The sequence below is a fragment of the Equus przewalskii genome, chromosome 20, assembly GCF_037783145.1.
Source record: "Equus przewalskii isolate Varuska chromosome 20, EquPr2, whole genome shotgun sequence".
Lineage (NCBI taxonomy): Eukaryota > Metazoa > Chordata > Mammalia > Perissodactyla > Equidae > Equus > Equus przewalskii.
The window spans coordinates 41,415,721-41,438,110 of record NC_091850.1 but is presented as its reverse complement, the minus strand read 5'-3'; the positions used below and the strand labels follow the sequence as shown (position 1 = coordinate 41,438,110).

Genomic DNA, 22,390 nt, shown 5'->3' with positions numbered 1-22,390 from the left:
TAAATAATTATATCCATGTGTTTATATAACAAAAATCAGGAAAAATATCACATGGAATAATTGTTCTGGGCCTCTATGAAAAGTATATATAATTTGTGCTTATTTTATATGTATTTTATTTATTTATTGACTATTATGTTTGCAATATTTTTTAGGTACACTGTGAAGAAATGAAATAAAAAAAATTTAAGGCAACTACAGACCAGTAAAATATCAGTAAAACTTCAAAGTAATGTATAATGCAAGGTGGTAAGTGATAAAGGAATAAGCCCAGGATGCTCTAAGATCGCTAGAAGTAGGAATTTTAAGTTACATTTGTTTTTTAAAAAGCCATTATCTCCATCAAGAGAAGTGTTAAGTTCCAAAGTCAATTGACATATCTGAATGTTCCACTGGTTACTATGAAAATTTCACCTATTACACTTTTTACAACTATGTAAACATATCTAGAACTGCCAAAACTCTGATCGGTTTGCTTTGTATTCAAATTTCCTGCACTGAGGGGTAATGTATACACCCTCATGTATGTATGGAAATCATTCTTTGTATACACTTTTTTAAAAACACGATGTGCAGAATTAAGTTTTAGGAATTGGGTCCAGCTTATGGTGAAAGAATTTATCTATTCCAGTGAAGTATTTTCTATTATGAATTGATGGGTTTTATTGGGGAATTCCAAGTCCAGTCTACTTTCATAAAAAGTAAAAGGAGAAACTAAGGAATCAGCAGTAGCATAAAATGTAATCTGGTGGATCACATCAATTATTAAATAAAGGTGAGAGACTAGATTGGTTCATGTGACTTTTCTGGAATTTACAATTAATTTAATTATGTACAGGAAAATAAAATTAACCACTACCCCATGAATCAATAATGCATTTTTACCAGTTATCAGAACAATGACGTTCAAAAAATGTTCTGTTGTTAGTGTTGTCCAGTAGATTCTGACTCTGTGAACAGCACAGTGGAAGCCTGCCCAGTCTTTTAGTGCCATCATCTCACCTTCTGGCGCTACATTAGACAATGCTCCACTGCTAAACATAAGGTTTTCATGGCCAATTTTTTCAGAAGTGGGTGGCCAGGTCCTTCTTCCTAGTCTGTCTTAGTCTGGAAGCTCTGCTGAAACCTGTCCACCATGAGTGACCCTGGTGGTATTTAACATATTGGTGGCATACGTTTCATCAACACAGTAACACACAGCACCCACAGTACGACAATCCACAGATGGATAACGTGGTTCCCTAACCCGGAAATGAACCCGTGAGGTGGTGGTGAGAATGCTGAATCTTAAGCACTAGACCACCAGGGCAGCCTTCAAAAAATTAAGAGGCTATATTTTAACAAAAATTTTCCCTCAGACAAAATTGTAGGTCAAAAGGGTCTATATGCAATTATTCAATAAATATTTACAAAACAGCTTTTCAAGTGATGTGGTTACAATTACAGAATATAGCAAAAATAAAGTAGTAGAACTCCTGAGCCTCCTCTTAAACCCTTAAATATTCTGCTTTCACACTCTTGAAATGCTGCCCTAAGAATGCATATGAAATATTTTCTCCCACTCCACAGATCTCCTTTTCATTTTGTTGATGGTTTCCTTTACTGTTCAGAAGTCTTTTATTTGTTGTAGTCCCACTTGTTTATTTTTGCCTTTGTTGCATTTGCTTTTAGTGTCAAATCCAAAAAATCACAGCCAAGACCAATGATGTTGGCAGTTAGTTGTAAGGCTAAAGCTACTGGTTGAATGAATAGGCTAATAGTTTCATCAGGGAGATTACCCCCTGTGTTTTCTCCATGAGTTTTACAATTTTAGGTCTTACGTTCAATTCTTTAATCTGTTTTGAGTCAATATTTTGTGTATGGTGTAAATAGTGGTCCAGTTTCATTCTTTTGCATATCAGTGTCCAGTTTTCCCAAAACAATTTATTGAAGAGACTGTCCTTTCCCAATTATATATTCTTGGTTTCTTTCTCAACAATTAATTGACTATACATGCACAGTTTACTTCTGGGCTCTATATTCTGTTCCATCCATCTAGCTCTCTGTTTTTATGCCAATACCATATTGTTTTAATTACTATAGCTTTGTAATATAGCTTGCAATCAGGAAGGGTGATGCCTCCAGCTGTGTTCTTCTTTCTCAAGATTTCTTCAGTTTTTGGGGTCTTTTCTCATTCCATACAAATTTTAGGATTGATTTTTCTATTTCTGAAGAATACGTCCTTGAAATTTTGACAGAGATTGCATTGAATTTGTAGATTGCTTTATGCAGTACGGATATTTTCACAATATTAATTCTTCCAATCCATGAACACAGAATATCTTTCCATTTATTTATGTCTTCTTCAATTTCTTTCATCAATGCCTTATAGTTTTCAGTGTACAGATTTTTCACCTCTTTAGTTAAATTTATTCCTAAATATCTTATTCTTTTCGATGCTATTGTTTGTGGGATTGTTTCCTTAATTTCTCTTTCTGGCAGTTCATTGTAAAATGGATGATGTTTTGAGCCACTAAGTTGTGGACTAGTTTGTTGCAAAATGATAGCTCACTAACACCAAAAAAAAAGCTATGGGAAGATGAGAATAAAAAAGTTATGAAACTTGGAAATTTTTGTCCAATATATGATTCATTGGTTATCGTATGTGACTCCTCATAGGCATTCTAATTTACCCTGTAGAATTGTAGTGTCAGCCTCACTTTATTAAAATGATCTCATTCTGAAGATTATGCCGCAGAGTAATGATTTTAAAATGGCTACTAGAATCCTGGAAGACAGCCAGGGTGAAGGTCCCAAGATGTTTGGGCAGAAATAAATCAGTCCCCCAACAAGCAGCACAATAAAGTAAGGACAGCTGGTGTCTCTTCTTGTTGCTTTGCAACAAAGAACACAGCAGCAAATAGAAACGGGCCTGAGGTTAGAGATTGGAGGGGAACAAAGAACATATGTAAAAGACAAAGGGAGTTTTAATACATCTCCAAAGATAAGGAATCTTGCAGAGCTTGAGTCATACAGTAAAACTTCATATCCTATTTCTTATATGCCAAACTGTTTCAGTACTTCACTGAAGTAACAGTTTATAAATTATATACTCATGATTTCCATAAAATGCAATATTTTCTTTCAATAAATTAAAAACCATTATTTTAATCTGTCATAATTTTTAAAATGCTTTTAAATAATGTTTAGTTGTAGGTATATTTTATTACTATTCAAAAGAGAATAGGTAGAGATTTATATACTTTCTTATCAACATATTTCTGTGAAAAATAAAAAAGATGTGAAATTTATTTTCAAGCAAATTGGATTGTGACCTGGTGTGGTTTTCTTTGAAACATTTTCTAGATATAAATTAATTTTTTGAAAATTTAAAGTGACTGCAATACAACCAAATTTAAAATTTGTACTAAAAACTCCTGATTCCAGGGGAAAGCAAGACTATAATTGCTGAAGTTTGGGTATACTTATAAACAAATAAAGAGAAAAAATTACTCATTGTTTTAAAGAAAAGAGATTTATCAACACACATAATTTAAAGAAACCCCTTTACCAGCTTTTCTATGATAACAATATATCAGTGTAATCTTGCTAACTGTCTTAAGACTCTTACAATGCCTTTCCACCTGAGAATGGCAATGCAGTTTACAAATACAACTTTATTCCTCCTATCTTCATTTCTAAAATGTCACACATGCATTTGAAGGTTGATTCCCAAAACAAGTATAGTTTCATCTCATGGTTATTTTCTTCTTTGCGCCATGACAGTTAACATTATTAACTTTTCATTTCATATTCTTAAGTCTCAGTTTTCAAAAACTTAGACATTTAATATAGTTATAAAACCAAGTTAAAGAAGTACTTCTATAGGATAATTTGTAGGAAGTGGTAAAGTCATCAAGGTTGGAATGATAATGTAGTGCATACCACAGAAAAGCAAATATTAAATGTGCAGTGATAAAATGCATACAAGTCTCTTCATGGGCCTATTCAGGTTACATTTGCCCTTCATAATATTATAATGTTATTCTGTCCACAAATGTTCCCTTTCTTGAATTTGGTCACATTTTTAGGTAGGTTAAAAAACATCAAAATGACAGCCAGCAGCTTTAACAGATGCCCATCATAATTCAAATAGTCTGTTTCAATATATGCTATAAAAACTGGCATATTTTCTTTTAAAAATGAGAGCCATAATGCCTCTCAAGTAGCCACATCACTGCTCTTCTATCTGTGAGTACAATAATCTAACTTTGTTTAGTGGTTTTCCTGGCTGTTTTCATAATATCATGCATTTGAATATGGTAAGTAATATTTAAACATAAAAATGTTTAAATGGGCAAATAGTTTGGGGTCATAAAATGTATGGCATGAGGATTTTAACACTATGGGATTCTCTTTGGAAGTGACTCTAAATGTAACAAATATCATTTCTCCGATCCACATTTCTACTTTGAAACGTTTTCATTCTTTTATCTAGCATGTTTCCTACAGCAGTGGCTCTCCATTGAGGGCAATTTTGCCCCTCAGAGAGCATTCGGCAATGTCTGAAGACATCAAATATGGCGCTAATGGGAGGGATGCCACTGGCATCTACTGGGTGTAATCCAGGGATGCTGCTAAACATGCTACAATACACAGCACAGCCCATAAAACAAAGAATTATTTAGTCCAAAACTTCATAATGGCAAGGTTGAAAAGCCCTGCCCTAGGGAGATATGAGTCCTTAGATAATAACTGAAATTACATGATGTAAATCAAAGAGATAAAGAAAAACCTTATATTGAAACATGCATCTAAAATTATTTCAGTTTATTTTGTATCTTTCTTTATTAAAACATCCAGAATGCCACAGATTTTGCTGATTATTACCCACTGACAGAAATATACAACCACATTATGCTTTTCACACTGGCAATATAGCACACAACAAGCCCTTGGAGGGCTCCATGACCATTACTTAGCACAGTGGATATACAAAAAACAATAATTTGATACAAACTTGCTCACCCAGGAAGTCTCTGGTGGTGCCTTCTTTGCCTTCCCTGTATTCTCATTGCACATTTTGCTAAGCTCTACAGAGAATTCATCATTTGCACAATGATCCTGCTTATTCACTCTTAACACACACCCACCGCCCCCCCCCCCATACACACATACACACCCACACAAACCCCTAAGTCAACTATAAACCCACAGGGAAGAGAGAAATATTTTTCATCATTGTATCCTCTATGTGGAATGCCCATTTTTTTCCTTGTCTGACAAATCCCAGTAAGATTCAATGTAATTCAGTTTAAGATTCAATGAGGACATCTTCTCTAATCTGTACGCTGGGCTTCCTGTCCAACTTTACGGTTCCTCTATTTTTTGCTTATCAAACAGCATTCTGACATTTTCTGTTTATATGTCCTCAGCATGCTCAAATTAGGGGCCTTGTTTTATTACTGGCCACTATCACAGTTCTCAGCACATGAAATACCTTCACTCTCTCCCTCTCTCAGAAAGAATTAGAGAAATATAAGGAGATAGATTTTTTTAAATGACTGGATGAGTCAAAATCCAATTAATGAGTATATGGTAAAAAGAATGATCTTATTAGACACTACATGGTGATAAAATTTTGTCATCACCTATCTACACTATTGTTAGCCTTTATTAGTATTAAAAACTGATGTGGCTTTAAGTTAAGCATAAATATTGTTAAAAATTTCTTCGCTTATTCTGACAAATCTCCATTTTACTTTTCATCATTTCATAAATAACATGTGTATACATTATTTTAGTAAAGAATGTATTTCTCTCATACCAGATAAAGCTGTAACCCATTTCTTTAGACTGACATTTACCCATGTGCATGTGTGTGCATGTTTCCTTCAGGTGTTTCCTGTGTATGTGCATGTGTATTCTGCAACACATCTTTACTTTCTAACATAATTTGGAACTCTTCCACAAGGATTTCTGAAAACTTCTTTCTCACTAAAATAATATAGATCTTTGTATGTCAACATAAATAGTTTGAATTCATTCATTTTAAGGCTGCTTAGGGTTCCTGTATATGTTTGAAGAATCATTTATTTGAAAACTTCCTTATCAGTGTACTTTAAGTGTTTCAATTTTTCACTACTATGAACAATTCTTCAATGGGCAACCTTTTACATACACCTTTGCATATCCATGTCAGTCCATCTATAGAATAGTTTTCTAAAATAGAGATTGTTCAACAAAAGAACATGTTCTTTTTAAAATTTTGATAGATATTGCCAGATTCCCCTCCAAAAACTATGAAAATTCACCTTTCCACTAAGCATTCCGCACACTAACAATCTTGTGAATCATCAAACTTCCACACTTGGTAGGTGAAATTGGTATCTCCTTCTTCTTTGTGGTTTCTAGTAATTTAGAGTAGTGAAATTTGAGGGGTTCCCTGTATAATTAACATGGGTCTATTTTTCCTGTGAATTTCCTGCTAATGTAATTTCCCCATGTTTATTTGGTTGTAGTGTATTTTTTCTTATTATTAAAAATAGCTCCTTATATAATAAAAATTAGTCCTTTGTCAGCCCTGTATGTTTCTAAGTATTTCAATTTATCTTTCCTCTTAGTAGATTTAGCGTAATTATTTGACATCTATATTTTCAAATGTTTATTCATTTAAATTTATGTCATTTCTTATTGGTTATTGTATTCATATCTTACATTAAAAAGTCCTTCACTACACTTGTTTGTTTTGTTTTTTTAGTGGTTGTGTATTTATTCAAGGATTGGAAGTTTCCGTTTTTATAGTCTAATCATGGATTTGTTTACCATTTACTTTGTCCTTAAGTGGAGGGAAAAATACACTAACTCTCATTGTCCCACATCATGACCACACCTGGTCCTCCATCTGAACTCCACTCCTTAGCTCAGTTAACGGGCTACTTTCCACTCCAGAAAGTGGCCCTAGACTATTTCATTTGCCTCATTGTCCACACTATCTGTGTCATGAAGACTTTTCAGAGATTTTTCAAAGATTTCAAATCTTTACAAAGGTTTTGGTACATATACCTTTCTGGAACCTGCCTATTGTCTTTCTCCACACTATCTTTGATATATATATTTTGGGATTGTGAGAAGGATTTTCTTTGCAAAAGCTGTTTCTGTTGGACTCCCTGGGAATTAGATTCTAGTATTAATAAATGGCTACTCCCTCACTTCCAGGCAGTTGCAGATCAATTTTCCTCTTTATGGTATGTAGTCATCCCAAAATCCTGTCTCTTAAACAAAAGGAACAATATAAGAATATCAAATCTAGTCTAATAAATCAAGAAGGAACCCTCACCACTGGCTCAGTAAACTGAATGGATTCTGAAACATCCAGTTTTTTGGTTAAAATTATTCCACAAATAACTTGATCCAGATTTTAAATTTTTAACTATATTAAAAACTGGGAACTCAAAAGCTGAATCTCTGCCTAGCTTAGACATATTTTCCAGTTGCTCTTCTTACTAACCATACGATCTTGGGCAAATTACTTGATTCTATGTATCAGTTTCATCCTCTGTAAAACAAGGACAATCATAATACTGCCCTCATGATGATACAAACATGAAATGATTGCAAACGGCATGCAGTGCCTGGCACATAGTTAGTACTCAATAAATACTCGTTGGAGCTATTTCAGTGATGATTATCCCAAATGCTGTAGTATTCTATAGTCTCAGACTCTGGCAAAACTAACTGGTTGTTTTGTGGCAATCAATTTTAAATTTTCTATAGAACTCAAAGTCTACATTCAAAAGGTCCAATGTCCTTTTATCCGCTGATCAGCACCTGTATGGATACAATTGATTCTACAGTTGCCAGGAAGCAAGACTTCGATTTCTGAAATCAACGGTCAGCTACATCACAGGCAGAAAGGAAAACTGCTGCCATAGCAAAATTGTCCAGCATCACAATTATCCAGTGGAAAGGAAAGGAGTGAAGGTTTCCTTTATCATTCCCACATCAAGGCACTTAATGGAAAATGGCATCACTGTTTCTTATCTGATGCTGAAACTTTTCTCACTATTCCTTTGGATTCAGCATTAGGTTCAGTTCGTTGGTTACTTGGTCCATGTTAAAACATAGAATTTGTCTAAGTACCAATTCAGACTCAGTGTAACTGTATGTATCTGAAATCCAACTAAAGAGCTTAAATAGAGAGCTTTACTTTCTTAAGAAAGCTCTTGAGATCGGCAGGACAGGGCTGGAGCATCAGTTCTGTGACAGGATTATTCTCCCAGGCCCTTTTATCTTTCTGCTTCATCTCCCTTTTCAAGAGGCTCTCATCCTTATGATTGTAATTGGTTGCTGCATTTCCATACCACATCTGCATTTAGGCAACAAGAAAGGAAAATGGCAATGGGTGAAATATGCCAAGTGTGTCTTTCTCTCAGGATATCTATATCTTTCCTGGAAGCTCCACTCCATTGGCCTACACATAACATCCTACCATCTAGAATTACATCACATGGCTATTCTTAGATGGAAGTAAGTGGTAGGAGGTAAACAGTTAACACTGCATCGTATCACTGAACAAAACTGAGTTCTCTTAGTAACACAGAAGAGGAGGTTGAATGTTAGTTACATAATTAACGGTGTCCACCTAAAGGGAAGAAGCACGATCTTACCCTTTGTAGCAAATGCCACATTTTTGTGCATATGTGTATAGTCAGCAGGGCTGTCAGAACACTCACCACCCTAGATCAGCAGATGCCTTGTCTATCAGGACTAGAGTGCAATCCTCCAATTGTTCCTCCTGCTTCCACCCTCATCCCTGAAATACCTTACAATGGAGGTTGGTGAATTTTTTCTGTCAAGGCAATATAGTAAATATTTTAGGCTTTGTGAGCCATAAACTCTTGGTTGCAACTACTCAACTCTGCCTTTGCAGTGCTCAAACTATCAGAGCTAATATTTAAACAAATGGGTATGGCTTTGTTCCAGTAAAACGTTATCTACAAAAACAGACAGCAGGCTGGATTTGTCTATCCTGCCATTATTCACTGGTCCCTCCTCTACAATATTACTAGTTTTTGTGTTTGTTTTTCTGCTGAGGAAGTTTTACTCTGAGCTAACATCCATTGCCAATTTTCCTCTATTTTGTATGTGGGTCACCACCACAGCATGGCTTCACAAGCCATGTATAGGTCTGTGCCTGGGATCTGAACCTGCGAATCCGGGCCACTGAAACGAAGCACACAGAACTTTAACCACTCAGCCACAGGGCCAGCCCCACAATATTACTAGTTTTTTTGTTTGTTTGTTTCTAAACTTATAGTCAATGCAAATATCACTCATCCTTGAGCACACAATGTAAAGTGAATTTCTCCTTCCACTAAGTTTCATATCACCTTTTATACATTCATATTACAATATGCATTAGATGCTATTATGATGTTTCTTTTTCCAAAATAGAGTTCCCATACACACACAATTTCTAATGTTCATCCTAAAGCTTGCCACACTCTTTCAACAGAATCATGCCTAAAACTAAAATAGTAGAGGGATTTAAAGCCTACTCTGCTTTGTCCTTTTTCTCTACTCTTTCAAGTATTAAATATTTCTCCCTCACTCACACACGTCACTGTAAAAGAATTTAAGAATACCTAGGTATTGCTCATCCCCATCCTCCTCTCCAAGCCCTAGATGAGGAATTTAAAATGTCTTGACTTGTTCCCAAGTCCTCAAACTACAGCCTTTGCTGCAATAATTCCTTTATGCTTCATGATTCTTAGACTGTGCAGTATCCTTTAGCATCCTCAAAGTACCCATTTAGATTTAACTGTGTTCACACACATGCAAATATTTCAGTCTGCATGTCTGATAACTCTTTTCCTCTTTGTGTCATTTTCTTTGGCTTTTCCATCTCTTTTCTGATTCACTTCAACTACTTTCAATTTCAACTATTTTCTCAAATATTTTTCTAGGTAAGGTCGGTGGATGATATACTTTCTGAATCTTTCTCCAAATATTACTTTCACCCTGACAAATGAATCATGTTTTGATTGAACAAAGGATTTGGGTTTCAGACTTTTCTCTGTAGGCTGTAAATGGTATTCAACTGTCGACCAGATTCCAATATTTCAAGTGATAAATATGACATGAATATATTTTTTCCTTGGTCGGTAATTTAAAAACTCTGAGTGGTAGTAAAATTTTCTCTTTATATTTAGGCTTTAGGAACTTTGCCAGGATTTACCTAAGTTTTATTCTTATTTGATTAACCCCTTCTGGAATTCAGAAAATCTATTAAATTTGTAAATTCAGTATCTTCTTCACCTCAAGGAAAAAATACTATTGTTTTCTCCTTCATCTTCTCTTTTTTGCTCTCTGGGAACATATGTTATTCAAATGATAGCTCTAATGAACACATCCTCCAAGTTTCATCTTTTTTCCCATCATTTCCATATTTTTGCTCTCTCATTTTTAGTTATCTCTTCCAGTCTGGTATGTTCTCAAGTTCCAGGACAATAATTTGGGTTTTATCAGTGACCATTCATGCTTTAGTCCATATACTGATTTTTTATTGTTTACTTATTTGTAGAAAACGTGGCTGTGAGTTACAGAAATCTCCTTGTAGTGCTCTTAAAACACGAGTGCTCTTTTTATGTACTGTTCAATACACTGTCTTTCTGGGTAATGGTTGCTCAACAGCAATCCATGTTTTTCACTCTCTGGTGCTCTGCCCCCTATTGTTGTGGTGGTTTTCCTTGTGCTCCTTGGGGTTCCTACATAGCTTCTGGAAGTACCTTACCAGTGACATCCTCAAAAATGGTGGCTTCATAGAGCTCTTTGCTTTTGTCAGACAGAAGTGTACTGGCAGATGGGCGGTCAGTCCTTTGACAATGCGCTAAGAGGAAGTCTGTTCTAGAGTTTCCACACAAACTCTCACCAGCCAGCATTAACAGTGTTGAGCTCTTCAGTCTCCTGTTAGCTTTCCTTAGAGACCAATGAGCTTGAGTTACTTTTGGGCCTCTCCACAGCTCTCTGAGGCTGGTCCTTGTGTTCTCCTCTGGTCCAGAGGGAGCCAGTTTGGTAACTGCTTTCTCTCCTGAGATTCTGGTCAAGAAGAACTTAGTCTCCCTTTCTAACGTGTCCCCAGCTGTTTCAGGAACTATCTGCCTAGTTCAAGAGAACTAAAATGGGATGGAGTTGGGAGGGGAAGAAACTATAATCTTCCATTGAAAAACCATATGTATATGAGACGAAGGATGCTGACTAAACATATTGTAGTAATCATTTCACAATATACAAAAGTTACTATGCTGTACACCTTAAACATATACCGTGCTATATGTTAATCATATCTCAATAAGCTGGAAAAATTTTCCCAAATTAAAAAATAACCAACCTGATGTATATGATTACACAAAGTGATATTACTAATGACTAAAATAACCTTAATTTAAAATAATATGCATATATATATAGTAAACTTAAATATATAACATCTTTGTTCAAAAAATGTGTTCTAAATTCAAGCTTAGAGTCTCACAGAGATAGTCAAAAAATTATCATAGTGGAAATTTATTTTAATTACATTTAAAAATTCATCATATGAGATAAAAATAAAAGAAATGACTAGACCGCAGAAATCTGTGAATGGTGGGACAGCCCCATATCACCAGAGTGACTGGAAACCTAGATCATAATTTATCAACTGCAGTGTAGGCTTTGCATGCAGGACAACCTGGAGTCAATTTCTTCTCAGTCATTTTCTAGACAAGTGAATTCAGAAAACTTACTTAAGTATTTTATGCCAGTTTTTTATATCTTTAAGTAGTATTCAAAATACTTCATAGAGTTGTATATTTTAAAATGTTATGCAAATGCTTAGGAGTACCTGAAAATTTTATTGATGAATGTAGCTATTACTTGTACTATTAGTACTATTATAATTTTGTCATAAACTGCAAATTTAAAAGACGTAGCAAGAGATTTCAGGCATTATACTGTTTTTCTTCATCTATGCAAGTTGTCGCCTTGAATGTGGCAGTATGATCTTAACAATATACATGAAGAATTTATGTGGTCAAAGAATCTTGTCAATTAAGCAAGAATTGCAAGTCTTTTCCCATTTATCTTAGTTTTTTCTTAAGATTAAACCATTACTTACACTTGTACAGTTAGAAATTCATTTTAATAAATGTTATAACAGCTAGACCCAATATTCTTTAACACATAAAGCCACATGAAATTATTAAAATATTTTGGAACATCTTGAAATTCCCCCCACCACACACACACACACAATTCAAAACTGGTCTTCAAAAGATGATTTTTGGGTCCTCAAAAATAAGACTGCCAAAGTATAAAAACGATTGCCCTTACCCATGTCTGACATTTCTGGCACAGTAACGATATATGGTCCATCTGTAAACTTTGGAGCGTTGTCATTAATGTCTTGCACTTTGATGATAAACTCAGATTCAGGTTCAAGAGGCTTGTTTGTCCGCCGGTCAATAGCCTGGGCATGAAGCACATAGTGGGTTTTCTGTTCTCTGTCTAGGCTTTTCGTTGAGTGGATGTCACCTGTGGTATCATCAATGATAAATATAGTCCCTGCACCTTCTCCAGTAAGGATGTACTTGACAGATCCATCACCTTTGTCAGAATTGGAGTGCAGCTGTAAAATACAAATGGAACAATTTAAGATGCAATTATATTCCAATCTCACGTGGTGTTCTCTGAAAATTCCATATCTATAATTTAATACGTAGTTTGATTACGACTTTTCTTCTCTCCACAGTATTCTGTGTGTTACTAGGATCATTTATTTTTCTGAAGTTTTCCTCCACTTGGTATTAATATGGATATTATTAATAATTTTCATCATTATCTATAGAAGAGATCCAATTTGGTTTAAGAGAAATTAATAAACAATACTTATTTTAAAAAAACAATCCTTGAGGTCATTCTACTAAATCAACATTTTACTAACTATACAGAATAGAATTGGGAAAAGAAATTACCAGTAAATCATTGCTGCCTTCCATACCTGTAGGAATAATGTTTTATGTTTTTTTAACTTAATTGTTCACATTCTATTTCAACCTTAAATTTAGAAAAACAAATAAGATAGGACAAATTGAGATCAAAATTAATTACTAAAATTTCCACAATAGAGGCACTTATTCGTTAAAGAGGCATTAATTTATTAATTTGAAAAAATAAAAAGAATACTTTCGACATCGATTGTTTAGATTTAGAATTAAAAGAATATACTGCTTGTGGTAGAATATTTGCATTCTTTAGAGATTATGAAAATTTAACTTAAACAGTAGTGATGGATTTAATCAATGTCAGTCTTAATTTTTAATTAAGATACACTAGTAAATTCTCACTTATTAAAGCTAAAATGATTGAATACTCTTTGAACAGATATTAGAAAAGTAATATTTCAGCAGAAAAGAGGTCTTCAATAAGAAAGATAAATAATATATTAAGATAATCATAAACTACTTTTTTTTCATTTAAACTTCAGTAAATGCTTTTAAACAGTGTATTGCTCGTACTTAACACTCTACTATAACTTGTGACATCAATATTGAGTTAAACATTTCCAGGAATGTCACTACTACACAGTAGCAACAACTGTAGCATTTTCTCAAATTGCAAACATGTATTTGAAGAATTGTACTTCCCAAGAGATCTGAACACTTATCTTTCATATGAAACCTTTCTGGTCACAAAACCTCAGCTACTCCCCTTTTGCTCATTTCTGACACCTGGAAACATTGAAAAAATATAACTTTGTTCACATAGCATTTTGGTTTCTTGCCCATAGTAAAGTGAACATTTTCAAGGTTTATTTTGAAGTCTCTGAAGTCTTAGAAGACATTTTTAAAAAGATAAAAATATAAAAAAAGATAATACACTATGAAAGAAGGACTATTTTTAATGGGAAAAATAAAGGCAACTGAAACATAAATGATAGTACAACAGGAATAATTTTACTTCTTTAGTGAAAACACAAAATCTAAACAGGGAGAAAATTCTGATGAGAATCACTCAGCAAGATTCAACAAATTAAATCATTTCAAAACTACTTTTTTTAGAGTTCTTATAAAAAGGAGTAAAAATATTAGCAAAACAAGAAAAACATAGCCTTTAAATGTGTACACTTTGTTAGTAAATTAACTAGTAAATGCAGAATGCAGAATGAGTTATGTGGAGACGGTTGTATGCACATATGAAAATGTATTTATTTATTTATGTCTCTTGACATATCATTTTAGCATCTAGAAGTAAAGATTTATCATTTATGAAGCAGACACCTACAAAATATCGACACAGCCTGTTTCATATTCTTCAACATTGCTTCAATACATAACCAAAGCATAGCAAAGTAAAGAAACAAATTCACCGAGCAAAGGTTTCTAAAACCTTTTCTGGAACAGTTCCTATTAAATTAGCAGATGGTAAGATAGATTTACCAGCTACTGCTATATTATATACAAATTATAAATCTGTATAAATAAACTGATAAAAAACAGTTTTGAGGAAAGTACTATGCCTTCTAACAACTAATTTCAGAAAGATGTGACAATTGACACACCTTCAGGATATATTTGCATACTCTTCTATGTTTTTAATGAGGTTAATTTGATATGATTTAGTTTTGGATTAAAGATTTGTATAACAAATAGTTAATTATATTTAAAGAAGAAAGGGCTTATATATGTAGACCAGCAACAGAAGTACGTAAATAGTAAAGTTGCCAATCTAATTCATCTAGAAAAAGATTATATACTCTATGCTTTATACAGATACTGGTTAAGTAATTCAGATTTTAAAAATGCCAGTAATTTTATTGCTTTATATTTTAAGACCTGAATCTGTTTCCTATTTATAAACGTTTTAGAATTAATAAATCACTTAGGTTAAGTATTTTAGAAGTTATGTCCAATTTGAAAATAGATGTGCAATACAACCAGTGAAATGTAATTTAGCAGTGTTTATATTTTTGGATAACATAGTAAAAGTTACATCAAAATATTATAAAAACGTACTTGGATTATGTAAGTTGTCGATAATACTTAGCTTGAATATTTAAATAATGTAGATGATCATTTTATAGTGGATTTTTTAATCTCTCAGCTGGCCCGGTGGAATCTTGAAATGATTAGTTTCCATGTTACACTAATGGGAAATCATCACAGTGCCATTTAGTCAATTGATTAATAGTTTATATGATTATGATGATAACCATTCGTGAAGCAACAAAGTGATCTACCTTCAGGATTACCTCTTCTCTACCATATCCAACCTCAAATCTTCAGTTCTGTTTGCAACATACCCTCTGCAACAGAGGTGGCCCCTGAGAGAAACATTGGCTATATTGTCTCATGTTGCTTAACAAGTGAGTTTTAAGATACTAGAAGAGCACATGTTTTGTATTAGGTTTTGTAAGGCAAGAAACGATGAATGAGTGAATGAATGAATGAATTGGGTGAGCAGTAATGGTAGTAGTAAAGGTAGAAATCAAAACATGGAGAGAAGTCTCTTAGATAACAATTAATCAGAATAAAAATGTGTCATCTTGGAGTGTGGGCAGCAATGAGACACCAGTGAAAGAGACTGGAGTAGAGCATGTTAAGCAGAAATACTCTGGATATAGACATGGTACTGATTTAGTAACCAGTAAAATATTACATTGTACATTTAGCCAGCTACATGTATTTAAGAGAGATTTCTATCATTTTTTACATTGAAATATGTAAAAATCTTTGGAAGATAAAGTTGATTTTAGTCCTATACAATGAACTCCTTTTAGCAGGCAGTTTAGAAATACAACTGACAGAACAGTAGCAGGGTCTTTTCATAACACACAGTGGTGGGAATATACTTTTAGAGTCATGAGGTTTTACAAAGTGAGTGGCGTTTTTACGCTGAAAGATGGATGGTATATTGTCCTAAAGCAAGAAGTGATAATCTTTACGTATCTGATCACATAAAGTGGGGTTAATTAATTGCTTTGTAAAGAACAGAAAAAGGGAGGAGAATGAAGAAAGAAAGAAAAGAACACATAGTCACCTGAGTAAAGCAAAATGAACACTTCTCTGGCAGTACTTTAATAAATTGTCTCTGTCATAGTGTTACATCATAACCTATGGCACTTAGAAAGCTAATGTGACTCACATGAGTTCCCCAGAAAACTATTTATTCACCCTGGACACATTAGGATCAGGACCTAAAAATTTATAGCTTTCAATCTGATGCAGAGTTCCTCACTAAGATAATATCCTATCCCTCAGGGAAGAATAACTTTAAAAGGTTAAGAAGATGGTGGCAGAGTAATTAATTTCGAAAGTTGTTTTAGTTAGGACTTCAAGCTATGTTAAAAAGATAGGTCACTGACTTAAAATTGTAATAATTTAGGCTACATAATTTACGTACTTTTCTATGAGTAGGAAACTTATATTTACAATATTCCAGTGGAAGACAGAATTAAAGTCAGAGATATTATATAGTAATTCCACTATTATTTTCTCCCACACATAAGACACAAGTGATACAGCATGAGAGAAATGTGAGAATAATAGGAAATACAAGTTATTGAAACTTATTATGCACCATTTATTCCAGAATGTGTTATATTTTAGCTAAACTATAAGCAAATGAAATAATACTCAATTGAACTATTTACAAGTGATGTGAAGGAAAAAAATATCAAATAATAACAATCTCTCAGTAACTAACACATAAGTCTATTCATGAAAAAAATGCATAACCATCAGTTTTAATGATGCATCAATTAACATGTAAAAAGTTAAGTTAAAAAGACTATCAATAAAGCTTCATTCAACCACAAAGATAAAGTTGATTAATCCAAATGTTACGAAATTAGATGAGAGTAAGGAAATAAGCTATGCATTTTTTTAACTAGAAGCATCAGAGGTCTTTGTAAACATTCAAAGTTCTCCTGTTCAATTTTGGTTTTTAGCTTCTAATTTCTTTTTTTATTCCTGAGGAAGATTCGCCCTGAGCTAGCATCCATTGTCTTCCTCTTTTATGTGAGTTGCTGCCACAGCATGGCTGCTATCTATATAAGAATAAAAATTCTTGATTATTTGAGAGCCAAAAAAAAAAAATAATCTAAGGGTCCAGCTGGAGGGAAATTGTTGTATAAATGATGAATCATCATGAAAATAGTACTATGAATATGTTGGCTCTGAAAACTATCCAAAATTTGTCATTAATTGAGAAAATCATATTGTGGAATAATATGGAGGGTAAGATCTTATTTAGATAAAAAGTATAAATAACAATAAAACTACATATGCAGTAGTATATTCCTATTTATTAACATGAACATATAGAAAGTTAGGGAAAAATATAATCCACGCAAGTTACACTTGATGGAAGGCAGAAAAAGAGGCTCCAGTGCAGTAAGCTGGCCAATTTCCTTTTACGTCTCTTTTCTAGTTTAATTGCTTGAATGAGTATCTATTACTTTTTTATATAAATATTGAGATTTTCTTATTAAATGAGGGTTCTGGGTTTTATTTGGGCCAGTTATGTAGAAAAGTCACAATATATTGCAACCCTCTCTCAAAATGGTAAGAATCATCAGAAAATCTCAGGTACAACCACATTCCCATGCATAGCCTCTAACCTTTGCTTGGTTCTCATTCTGAGATGCTTATGAATTTCATCTTTCTTCTGGCCGTGCTAAATTCTGTCCTGAATTCAGCTGTAACTCCCAGACGATTCAATTAAGTTGCCCAGGTATGGCTAGGTATCACTTACTCAACTGACTGCATGTCTTGTTAAAGTCTGTCTTGGAGCTTTTGGATTTGTATCCCTGCCTATCTGTCTCACATGCTCCTCAACTGAGCCCTGTAATTTCTTCCTCTCTATTCAGCTGTATCTCTGGGCTGTATCAACACAGTCCTTGTGTTTACTGTAGGTTTAAAACCAATTCAATGTAAGTGAATAGAAGAAAAAATTAATTGCATCCCCAGTATGAAACAAGCAATGTGCTGAGATGAATCAGACAGGATCCTCTGTCCTCAAGAAGTTTTTAGTGTAATGAGCAAGAAAGAGCAACAGAGCCACAGAGTAGTCAATGTTCTGATAGAGGCATGAGGTGAACCTAACTTTTCCTTGCTGGGAAGTTTTCCCAGAGGAGAGGACGTTGAGTCTCGATTTATAGTTTTATTTCTCCATTCCCATAAAAGAATGAAAGTTATTCAAGAATATTTTTTTAATTCTTATCAAGCTTTTCCTTCATCATCTGCATTCTGGATTTAACCCTATCACTCAACAGAAATTGTTTCAAGGTCACCAAACATCTCCTAGTTATGGAATAATATTTTTTTTCTAAAGGAGGGGAGTAATTTAAGAACATGATAAAGCTAGCTCAACACAAAAGAGCAGAATGCAAAACTCTCAAATATGAGATCTTAACTCTGAAAATGCAGGGAATGGGAATGGAAAAGCTTTTTTCATGGAGAGAGACTGTGGACTGAGGCACAGTGAGGAAGACAGTTCAAAGTGTCTTGCTAAGTTTTTTTGTGCTAGAGCATGGCGTCACTCAACCCAGAGTTGAGGCCACATAACACTGCATGTTGAAATCAAAACCGCAGTCAGCTATGGTGCATGAATTTTCCTCTCAGGTACGCTTGTTTAGAATGAAAATGTTACTGAAAATTTTTTGAATCATAAAGTCCATGTTACTCAGTTACAAGCTTGAAATCATTCTTTACCTCCTCTTGTGTTTCTTATCAGATTGAATAACCAGGGCTATCCTACTCTCCTCTCAGTCATGCAAGATGAAATTCTATGTATTAATGATTTTTCTTTCTCCACTTCTTCTCACTAAAATCTTTCTAAGTTCCTGTGACTCGATCTATTTAAAATCTCCCAGATGCCCACCCCTGTCCCTTCAACACAGTTACCCTGAGTTAATTGATGTCCTCATACTTTCTGACAAAGATTATTGCATTTATCTCCTAAGAGGTCTCATGACCTCTCTTCCTGTTTCTGTCCCACCCACAGTCCATTCAGACTACAGTTCAGTGTGTTATTTCTAAAATTTGAATTTGATCCCTTCCTGAATAAAACACTTGAGAGCTTCCCACAGCCTTCAGATGGCATACCTCCTCATCTGGCTCCTGTCTACGTGTCTAACTTAACCTTTGGGGACTTCACCATTCACACTACATTTCAGCCAAACTAAACTGGATGATCTGTCTCCTAAAGCGACAAAGTGTCCACACCTGATTCCTTTCAAAGGAGCCATTTTCCATTTATCTGCCCAGAGGTAAGTAGTTTCCCATCTTCTGTGAAGTTGCCTCTGACCTTTTCATTCAAATAAGCTGCCACTCCTTTGTGATGTGAAAGAATCTTTTGCTTACCTATCCTTCAGCACTTACCACATCAAGCTCTGTTTTTAGTGAAATGCTCCATTCCCCCCACTTTACTTGCTTCTCATTGAGGGAAACAACCACATTTCATTCATTTGCATGTCTCCAGTATGCAACACACATCTGATTTTCAATAAACATTATTAAAGAATGAAGTATGATGATTGAAATTTTCTTAAGTAATTTCATGACACATTAAAAGATCTCAAATAGGAATAAACAAACAAATTTAAAAGTTACAAAAAAAGAGTCAAGATATTAAAATAATACCAGGAGGAAACTTGGCTCAACAGGAAGGAATCTAAAAGTAGTCATTAAAGTAAATGTAAAAATAGTATGCTTTTTAAAAATTCTCAATTTAAAAAGACAACTGATTTTTAAAGTAAAACTAATACCATTGTAAGATGGGTTTTACAAGATAATTTAATGAAAAGTATGACAGAAGTAAAAAATAAAATGGTAGTGGCAACTCATTGTAATTATACTGTCCTAACGGCATGGCACTGGTGAAGGAGAAAGTTTGAAGGGTGAGGTGAAAGTTGGAAAGGAGGAAGTGTCATGTGTGATGTGGGCAGAGGGAATAGTGTAGCAAATATGAAGTGGCATATGTGAAGTGGTACAATATTGATTCCAAATAGACTTTTATATGTTCTTAATGCATATTGTTTAGCACTAGACCCAACACTACAAATTAATAAAGTGATGTATAACTAAAAACATCAATGGAAGAATTAAACAGAATTATAAAAATATTTTTGAATAAACAAAGATAAGGTGGAAAGGAACATGAGAGAACAAAACCAAGACAAAGTAAGGACAAAGCAATATTGCTGATGTCTACCAACATTATAAATTATAATATTAAATATAAATGTATGGGAGTCTTCACCAAAAGGTGGAATAAGGACCTCTAAAATTTTCTCCTCCGTAAGAGCAATGAGAATACTGGCAAAAATTGGGAGAATCAACTTTTTCAGATCTCTGGAATTAACCAAAGACTTGCAGTATACCAGGGAGAAGGTAGCAAGAAAAATAGCTGAATCTTGGTATGAACAGTGAGCTTTGTGGTGTTTTAATGTGTCTTATTCCCATCCTCCCCCTGACAGCTCCACAGTAGCATTAAAAAGCAACATTCTGGAATCCCAGCAAAAACCCAGGAAGAAAAGTCCAGGACCAGATGGCCTTACTGGTGATTTCTACCAAATACCGAAATAATTAACATCACTCCTTCATAAACTCCTCCAAAAAAATAGAATAAGAAAGCATAATTTACAACTCATTGTATGAGGCCAACATTATACTGACACTAAAACCTGATAGAAATATGATAAAAAGATAAATCTACAGATCAATTTACATTATAAATATAGACACAAGAATCCTCAACAAAATACTAGCAAATTGAATCCAGCAAAATATAAAAAAGATTATACACTGTGATTAAGTATGATTTATCCAGATAAACCAAGGTTGCTTAAAACATATCCAAATCAATCAATATAGCACAAGATATAAGTATTATAAAGGACAAAAATTATATAATTAACTCAGAGATTCAGAAAAAAACATTTGACACAAACAAACTCTTTCACAACAAAAACAATCAACAAACTAGGAATAGAAGGGAACATCTTCAACCTGATAAAGTGCATCTACAACAGACTAACAGCTAACATCATAATTAATGGTAAAAGACTGAATGCTTTCCTCCAAGGATCAGGAGCAAGACAAAATATCTACTCTTGCCATTTCATTTCAAGCTCGTACTGGAGGTTCTAGCCAGGGCAATTAAGAAAGCAAGAAAAACAAATGCATGTGCTTTGGAAGGGAAGAAAAATACTCTCTCTATTTGCAGACATGATTTTTTTGTAAATAAAATCCTAAGCAGTCCACCAAAAATTAATAGAGTTATAAAAACAAGTTCAGCAATCTTTCAAGATACAAGACGAATATAAAAATGTTTTCTTTTATGTAGTTATTTATTTTTTACTGAGGAAGATTCACCCTGAGTTAACATCCATGTCAATCTTCCTCTATTTCGTATGTGGGACACTGCCACAGCTTGGCCACTGACGAGTGGTGTAGGTTTCAGCCCAGGAACTGAACCCAGGCCACTGAAGTAGACAACACTGAACTTAACCACTAGGCCATGGGGCTAGCCCCTAAATTTTATTTTTATAACCTAGCAATGAAGAATCCAAAATTTAAATTAAGATAACAATTTAAAATAGCATCCAAAACAGTAAGATATTTAGTAATAAATTTTAACAAAAGTTTAGCAAAGTTATATACTGAAAACTATAAAATATCCCTGAAAAAAATTAAAGAAGCCCTAAATAAAAGAAAAGACATCCTATGTTCATTGATTGGAAATTTTTATATTGTTAATATTGAAATATTTATTTGTTGGAATCTCTACCAAAATTCCAACATGTTTTGGAGAAATTGACAAGCTGTTCATAAAACTCATATGGATATCAACGGTAACCTAAATAGCCAAAACATTTTGGAGAAAAAAACAAAGTTGGAAAAATGGATATTCTAGATTTAAAAATTTATGAGAAAACTACAGTGATCAAGACCACATGGTACTGGGATAGAATAAACTTATAGATCAGTGGAATAGAAAGGAAAGTTCAGAAATAAACCAGTACCTGTAAGGTCAATTGATTTTTGATATCTGTGCTAAAACAATTCAATGGAAGAGGAAATTCTCTTTTCAGCAAATTCTGAAGGACAACTGGATATGCACATAAAAAAAAGGATGAAATTGCATCACAAGCTCACATCACATACAAAACTTAACTCAAAGTGCATTAAAAAAATAACCTATATGTAAGAGCTAAAACTATAAAACTCTTAGATAAAACATTGGTATAAAACTTTGTAATATTGGAATAGGCAAGGTTTTCTAGCTACGACACCAAAAGCACACACAACCAAAAGAATAGATAAATTTAACTATCAACATTAAAAACACTGATGCTTCAAAGCACACT

The 22,390-nt window shown here is 33.8% G+C and overlaps 1 protein-coding gene across 8 annotated transcripts in view; it reads right to left on the bottom strand.

The window, feature by feature from the left end:
- The window catches only part of CDH18 (cadherin 18), a 905,084-nt gene that overhangs the window by 224,517 nt on the left and 658,177 nt on the right, over positions 1-22,390 (bottom strand). For all 8 annotated transcript variants that reach the window (XM_070587164.1, XM_070587159.1, XM_070587166.1 and 5 more), the window contains one exon: positions 12,352-12,646. In XM_070587164.1, coding sequence (XP_070443265.1) covers positions 12,352-12,646 — 295 coding nt within the window. The remainder of the gene's footprint in view (positions 1-12,351; positions 12,647-22,390) is intronic.